This window comes from Tigriopus californicus, chromosome 7 (genome assembly GCF_007210705.1).
Source record: "Tigriopus californicus strain San Diego chromosome 7, Tcal_SD_v2.1, whole genome shotgun sequence".
Taxonomy (NCBI): domain Eukaryota; kingdom Metazoa; phylum Arthropoda; class Copepoda; order Harpacticoida; family Harpacticidae; genus Tigriopus; species Tigriopus californicus.
Genome location: NC_081446.1, coordinates 8,972,087 through 8,980,535, shown reverse-complemented (window position 1 = coordinate 8,980,535; position 8,449 = coordinate 8,972,087). Strand labels below are relative to the sequence as shown.

At 42.8% G+C, this 8,449-nt stretch overlaps 1 protein-coding gene across 2 annotated transcripts; it reads right to left on the bottom strand.

Moving 5' to 3' along the window:
• Positions 1–1,877: 1,877 nt before the first annotated feature.
• Positions 1,878–8,449, bottom strand: LOC131883946 (nuclear receptor ROR-alpha A-like). Of its 2 annotated transcripts, none has more exons than XM_059231558.1 (2): positions 8,331–8,449; positions 1,878–5,027 (listed from the first exon to the last, which is right to left on the bottom strand). In XM_059231558.1, exon 2 carries the CDS (start codon positions 4,030–4,032, stop codon positions 2,356–2,358), a length of 1,677 nt encoding a protein of 558 aa, XP_059087541.1. In that variant the 5' UTR covers positions 4,033–5,027; positions 8,331–8,449; the 3' UTR covers positions 1,878–2,355. The 2 variants fall into 2 exon arrangements, with proteins under 2 accessions (XP_059087541.1, XP_059087540.1); XM_059231557.1 differs by lacking the exon at positions 8,331–8,449 and adding an exon at positions 6,099–6,388.

Below are 8,449 nucleotides of genomic sequence, written 5' to 3'. Positions count from 1 at the left end.
TAGAACACTTTGCCTCACAAACAAAAAAATGGATAAACAGTCAGTTTGCACACATTACAACCTTAAAGCAATGCAACAAACAATCTCTGTCAACTTTTTTTTTTAGCAATTCAGTTTACTCCCAGCATTTGTTGAGAGAAGTCGCACATTTTGTCAATACTGAAACAGGAATTGCCTTGGATGAGATAATTTTAGTCTTTGATGAGATTTGCTCCACTCTAGCTATCCCTGAATTTGTCCCCAAAGCATGGACACAATCTAACATTGCAAAGTTTAGGAAGTACTTGTTCAGATAGAGCTACAACAAGAAAACGACTCCAGAGAAATTTGAATCCCATAGTTGTAGCTAGCATTCATAGAAGGTTGAATATGATTTAAGGGAGGATTAAGACCTGGGAATGAACCCAAGTTCAACTTGATCATGAATTACTTGAATGTACCATTAAACAATTTTTTTTGAGATTATGCAAGAACAAGAACAATAATCTTTTTGTGTGAGGGTGGAAATCAGAACTGACTTTTTGGGAATTTAAGTTAAAATATAGGTCATTTTGGAGCTAAAAATGATGAACACTTGACCATTAAATCCCATGTAACTAAGTAGTAATTTAATAGATCCAATGATAAGTTATCAGGCAGTGCTAACTACATGTGTTCCCATTTCTTTCCTATTATATTTTTTTAATATAAATTTTAGTGTTTATATTGTTTTTAGGCATGTAAATTGTTGATATGGGCTAGAATTCCATAATGCAATAAAGCCAAAGTTTTTCTTAATGATTTTCAAAAATGCAAATATCTGCTTAGATATTTCCGTCCAAACTTTGAATAGCATTTTAACCATTGTGTGCCACAATTACATTAAAATATCAAAGTCGGAAAAAATTCTGCAGTACCAGGCTTTGAATTGGCTGATCAAGAGACAAGTTTCTGAAAGAAGGCCTGATTCATATAACAGCATCAACTGTAACCTTTGCCTCCTCAATTGAAGGAAGTAGAACAAGAGCAAATCATTTTCCAATCTTCTGGCAGCCCCAAGATGAACGGTAATATCAACATGCAATTTGCTTTTCTTGACAGCAAGAACTTTATGGCTAAGATTTGACTCTCGATCTGGTATCATGATATTTGAAGACCTAAGGAGTGAATCTTTTATGGCTTGTTTCTTACCTTTTTCACATTTTAGAACACTTCTAGCTGTTTGTCTGTTAAGTGCCTGGCATTTAGTAATAAAACAAATGCAACAAAGAGGATCTAAGGGGCCACAAACGAGCTTGTTGCCAATGTAACAACTTTTTTTGTTAATTTTACACCTTTTTGAGCGTTTTCAAACTTTCTCGACAATTTTGAACCTTTTCCGCATTTTTCCCCAAGTTAAAAATAAACCATGTCGGCCAAAAGGGCAACCTTGTTTTCTCAGGGTCTACTAACCACGGATAGTGTACTTCTCTGAAAATAAGACATAATATCTTATGAGACCAGCATTCTGATTTTACTAACACATTTTTTTTCTTCTTTTGCTTGTAACATTAACATTTTGTCCAGAACGATCTGCTTACTTTTATCTTTTTCCACTCCCTATTTTTTACAATTGTCTTACACTGTTTACAGATTAATTTCCCATCAAAGCTAGATCTCGCCACTTTCATTGTGAATTGACAAGTTTGGGTCCACCTATTTACTTCTAGGAAGAAAATATCAACTCTTCTCCCAAAAACCGTATAGCAACGAGAAGCTTGAAAACATTGGTTAGTGTGCGAACGGTTTTTAAACTTATCTTTAGTGATCCCGGTATTGTTTCAGGATGGGGCATTGCACTACAGAAATCGATCAGTTGACGACCCTGTGAGAACATTAAGCTTACGACGACGACAACGTACTCACGAATATAGAGTTTATTTGATTGAAGTTCAATATTGCATATTTATTATAATAGTCGTTGAAATATACTTTCTTTGATTCGAGTTAGATGGCACCCCTTGGGACCAAACGAAAATTCTAAACGTTTTTGGACTAAGGGCATTTGAACGAGGTATCTCATCACGGCAGAACAAAGTGGATCACACAAGGAAAACAGGCCAACAAAAGGTCTAGTGTTCCACCTCGGCAAGATTATGAGAAAAAGAGGGATGGAGCGACTTCTTCGATCCATTACCCAATTTACCAAGGCTTGGAAAATATCATGGGATCGTTTTTGTGGTATCTGGCAATCTAACACCTCTCCGTAGACTAGATTCAACAACTGAAAGGCAGCAATTTGGGCGAATCACACTCAAATTTTAACGTATCTCTTCTTTCCGCCCATCAGCTCTCAAAAGGGTTTGTGTGGGCTTCACATCCGTCTTATCCTCAAATTTATATAGTTAGTCGCTTGGTGATCATGATTTGCGACATCTCCTCGAGTTGTGAGATCAAATGCATATATTTGGGTAATAGCTTGATGGCATTTTTCCGTCCAATGACTGAACCCAAATACCGATAGAGCAACTGGGTGAAGAACTCTTGATTTTGAACAGCCCGGTGAGAATCTTTGAGCTCGGCGTAACTTGTCGAGAACAGAACAATCATGGCCATCAGTGTGGTAGTGGTTCGATCCATCTCCAAGTGGAACAGGTTCTCCATGAGTGAAGCAAACTGCGCTTCATGCTTCTCGTCGCAAGCCCAAGGGCTTTGGAAAATCTGTTTGTACTCCAAGCGCTCCGGACATTTGAATAGATCCATCGATGTGCTGGTGTTCTCCAAAGAAGGGCCGCCAGTAGCATGGTTGATTTGAGCCTGAAGGTTGATGCCTGGCCTAAGAAGGCGAGCGGAACGAAGGTTCACGATCATATCTGTATTATGAAGGAGCAAATTGCGTTGGTCAGGCAACACGAAGGACTGGAAAAAATCCAGTTTGGAAACAAACTGAATGATCCTCCTCATGCACGTGGTGTAGCCCTCAACTAGGGCACTATAGGGAATGACTTTCCCACTCTTGGCGGCCTCTATCATGTCCATCAGTACCTCAGGATTGACTGGAATCGATTGGGTGGTGGCCACCTCGGTGTTAATAATATTTTCCACCAGAAACGCCTCCTCCGAAGTGAATGGTAAGATCGGCTGATCCCTAATAATATTGGCGGTGTCCACGAAGAACGATATGTCCGGTTTCATCTCGACTGGCGAAGCGGGGCTGACGTACTCCACGCTCGATTGATACCCTTCGGTATCATTGATGGGACTGTCGCCTCCTGCCCCCGAAGTGCACCTTTCCAAGCCTAACAGGGCATTCTGTCCCACGGCGGAACAATCAAACGGAGGCGTGTGGGAGGCAGTGGGGTACTCCGAGAATGCCGAGGAGGGTGTAGGGGAGTGGAGTGAATCCCGAGAGCCGGAGCAATACGACATTTGGGGATCTTCGCTGGAAAGGTATTGGTCTTCATGACAGTAGACTTGACTTTGGTGGGAGACTGGTTGAGAGTCTGTGGAGAAGTGGTTTCCTCCGAATGGTGAAGACTCGTCCCCCATAGGTCCATGGTCATCGAACTCCGTCACCATTCCCGATTCTGACAAGCTTCCACTATCTTTGCCCACTTTGGAGACCCGCTTGAGGCGAGCCTTTTCCTTCTTTTCTTGTTTATCCTCCTCAGTCATCACCCAAGAAGCTCTCATTCCAATGGCCATACATTTCTGGAACCGACAATACTGACAGTGCTTTCGCGTATGCTTGGTGATGGGGCAAGTTTTACTCTGCGAACAATAATAAGGTGCATTGGCATTGACTCCTCGACGAAAAAACGCACGGCATGAATAACATGCAATGGCTCCATAATGAATGTGATCGTTTGCCACGTCGCCGCACACTTTACACACCACCTTCCGAATGAATTTGGGGCGTTTGCGCTTGGGTTTTCCTGGTTTGCCCACCGAATGTTCAGGTCCTGATGGATTAGAAGTCATCATCGAGGCCAGTGCTGAGCTAGAGGAACAACCGGCGTGGGCGAGATCGACTTTGGAGTTCCAAAAACCAAACTGTCCGTCAGCCAGCATCATGTCTTGCAGATCGGGGTAGAAGTCCTTTTTTCTTCGCTTGGAGATGATGATCAAGATGAACAAGTGTCTTCAAAGATTTTAGATCAACCTCACTCACGACTTATCATTTCAAGTACGGGGGTGTATGTGTATGATTGAATCAACACTCTTGCTGAGTAATGTAATATTATTCAGTCACAAGAAGTGAATGCACCAGAGTACATCAATTCGGGAATGTCTTTTGGGGCGTCTTGTTTCAAAGCCTTGAATGCAAGGACTCTCGAAGTGTTCCTTTACTTCAAACACGACTTCAGCCTCGCTCGACAAAGGAAGCGCCAGGTTTGTTCGCCGTGTTCTCCTTCTTCTCCGCCTCTAACAACAGAGGGAAGGAACAGGGGGTACCGACTGTATTTTCTTCACGGCCTCCCCTAGTTGGTCGGTCGGCCTTTGCCTGCGGTCTTCGAAGGTTGTGCAAGATTGAATGTGGGATGTACTTGGCTTCTCTCTGTTTGAGCACTCTACGTCGAATGGGATCGAGGTGAAGTAGCAGTAGAAGTAGAGATGGTGGTAGTCGGTGTACTTCGTTCGATCTTTTTCGTTCCTTCGTTCGTTCGTCCGTCGAAGGGCGACGGGAGGATGGAGGAAAGCACTATTACAAGACCGAGTCCAAATCCAATTGAAGGCAGGCCGAGGTTGGCCTCTGACGTTCTCTCCTCAGCTCGTCGCGCTTCTCGCTCGACAAATATACGACGTACAGCAAGTACAGAGGAGGCGCCAGAGCTAATCGAGATCGCCTTTACAATGTAGTCGTATGTGGGGAAACAAGCAAGGAAGTAAGCAGGCAGTCAGGCAAGCAAGCATGGAAGAAGGTACGTTCGTAAGGCCTGTAGTTCACGAGTTGTTGGCCCCCTCCACTGAGCTCACTCCACGATGATGTGCGTAAAGCCGAGAATACACTTTCGTATGATGAAGAGACCATCAATTGACAGTACACGGGAGTTTACGGGCTCGAGGACCTGCAATAGTAACAGTACGGAATAGTATTCTTTGACGTGTGATGGCCAGTGTGTAATCTAAATATATAAGTAGTTTCAAGACAAAGTAAAATCATTTGGAGTTCTCTCGATTGGATGCATTCAAGTTCAAACTGATTTGTGTTAAAAGGGCTATTGGATAGAATCCAAACGTTGATCCTTGTTACGTCAATCAAGAGTTCCTCTATTGTGACGTTGCTTCCCAGATGCGATGAAATGCTCTAACGCCCTTCTTAAGCGAGTTGCAGGCATACATTTTACATTGAAAATTGCCAATCAAAAGAAAGGGACCGCCTGGACCGCCATGGCTAAAAAGTGTGCAGCAATGCCCACGAAATGTACATTCGTGTTGAAACGACCAAATGTACTGTATGCATAAACATACGTTCGTATGTTTGAAAAGAAGGAGAAAGCCAATTTGAGTGTACTGCGATTTCAGGCGACATGGATAAAATGCGCAGTTTCAAGCACCAGCGTTAACCAACCATTACCAGGATGCAATCACTGACCACTCCCCTTTTTCAGGTGAATAGAAGTCTAAAAGCGTTTGTTTGCCGACAATTGGGGTCCAAAATTACGGTGGTTACAAAGAATTTCCCTCCCTGGTTCCAATGAAACCGTGACCCCAAAGAAAACACAAGCCCAGGAACGGTGTACTTTCTGGGCCCATTTAGAAGCACATACGCCATTTCCCGTGGCCCTCTTTAGAGACCAAGGCTCTTTCAAGGGGCGTCTTTCTCTAACCCGCAAGACTCTGGTGGCCTTTAACTCTCGAAAGAGCGCGAGGTCTCTTAACATACAAATCCTCTGCTGCTCGCTGGTCTGCTCGTCTACTCCCTAGTAGGCTGGAGCCAGCACTCGCTCTACTCGCCCGCCGAAAAGAGAAACAGCATAGAACAGAATACACCTCAAGAGATACGAGGAGGAAAACGGAGTGAGTGGCGGTATTGAATGAAGCACGACTGCACAAGCCATTGAATAACCCATCTAACCCGAAGAAACGAATCGACGACAACAAACGTTGACTCTTATGCACAATGCATAAACACTTACCTAATATTTGAAGAAGTACGGCAATCCTTCCAGCTCTATATCAGCACTTCTTTAAAAAAAAAATCAAATTAATGGAACACGAGGGGGCCCAAGAACGCAATGTGCAGTATAGAGTTTGTATGTCTATACAGCTCTCTGAGTAAGAGGGAAACACTGTGATGATGATGTTAGAGCGTAGAAAAGGCCCAAGCCCTCAGAAGTGCTACGATGTCCGGGCGTGCCAAGTCTGACACGTTGTACTTCAAAGTGCATGCAGCAAGATCATCCTCATCCAATGAACCTTTCCGAGCGTACTTCTCCATAGTACACATGTAGAAAAGTTTTAACGCTTCAATTCGAGAGATTCAGGCCAAAACACAAAAGCCATTCAGCCAAATATGTCAAATAGGCTCCTTCAGAGGAGTCAAATGGCCAAGTTTCTGTCACAAATTCCGAACCACATTTTTTTAGGGTGAAAACTAATATACTTGGCTAAGCAATAAGTGATTCCTACTTGTTGATTTGTTCTTTAAGGGTCTAACTTTGCACTACCAAATATGAAAATCTCGAAAGGCTGAATGAAGGAGAAGAAAGAGATCCAGTGAGGGTGACTAACCTAGAGTACTCGGTGACACAAAAAATCTGAAAGCTGGTAAATGAACTACTAATTAAATAATTAAAGGGAGTGTGCTCGGAAGGTAAATTGGTAGAATCATGCCTCCTTATATTTCGTCCTTACTCGTCTGGAATACAAACGACCAAACACATCAGAGGTCACGAACTAGCCAAATGAACTCGAGGGTTAGTTGCCGTAGCGAGTGATAATCAATGTCAATCAATATCAGAATAGCACTAGCACTTTGAATGTATGTTGAACAAACTTTTTCATCGTTTTCAAAGCACTGCATGATAAACCTAGAAGTGATGCATAAGATAACCTGGGGGTTATCATAATTGCCGTGAGCTGCCATTGAATCCTGTCATCTCGCATGGACCCATTAATGTTATTTCATTACAAGGACTTGGTCAACAGACCTGGACAATCGGTTCTATGGTTTCAATCGTATTGTCTGTGATGTTGGCTCTCAGGCCAGTCACGCTGTAGCTCAAAAATGCCCGTGACGTAAATCGGTCAACCGCCTTTGCCTCCACTAACTCCGTTCAACTCGGTCTTGAGAGAGCGCGAAGACTTGGAAGTACATTCGTTTCGTTCGTACTACGAGGGATCCCACCCAGAGACTGGTTTTTTCTGGAACGTTTTAGCACGCCTTAGATCCTGCAGTCCGTCTACTCTTTGTGCCATAAGGACAATTCCACCGCAAGTCAGCGAGACTAGAGACAAGCGTCTGCAAAAAGCTGCTAGTACTACAACTGTCTCAATCTCAAGCCACTCCTAGATTTTATGAAGGGGCAGAAATAGAAGAGTGTGTAGAATAGGTCGCCTCTTGGGCACATACATCTAGCAATTGTTGTTCCCATTGCTAGATGTATGTCCATAAGGCCCAAATAGTTTGTTCTATCAAATACTCTTGGTCACTTTTGTCGTCTTAAGTCTAGTTGAAACAAGCTGAATGTATACTTAAGCGTCTTGGCATTTTTCATCCTTCCCGTTAGTAAAAAAATGCTTGAAAGATGCAAGCTAAAAACAAATTTATTTGCCTCTTCACTAGTGAAAACAACACCTCTATCTCAAATTGCTCAAAAACTTTCAATAGGATTCAGGAAATACCTCGATTCTTGCACTACTAGTAGTACCTGTACGGGGATAGTACGCTAAAAGGACCCCTCCACAAGTCAATGCTGATTAAATAGAAGAACTTTTTTACAAAACGAATTGAGTCGAATTTAGGGCAAAAAGATGTAAGTAAAATATGTAGCTAAAGGTCACTTCACTTCTCGTTTCGTCAGCAATTTTCCGACACGTGCTCCGGACACATCTTGTAGCAAAGGAGCTAAGGGAATAAATTTGCTCAATGTACACCTACTCACTCTTAAAGACAAGATCAATGCGCATTTCAAGTTCATTTTCGAATTCAAATCATTGATACAATTGAACCCAGACACTACCATAATCCTTCCAAAAAATTGTTCCACACGGTAATTCACCGTTACATCAGTACTGTACTAACTTTGAATATTATAAGATTTGCAGTTACAGCATTACATAGTTATGCCTGTCTTCGATTGGATCGTGGTTCCAAGTCAACATCCGGTACACAATCGAACTTCAGTGCAGTGTACCTACATACTTACGTTCGTTCCTTGACAACGTGGATGCTGCATGCTCTGTACGAATCATCCCCATGGCACGAGGAACATACTGAGCTGGCTGACGAATGCTGGTGGGTTGAGTGCTTCCTATGAAGTCGTGA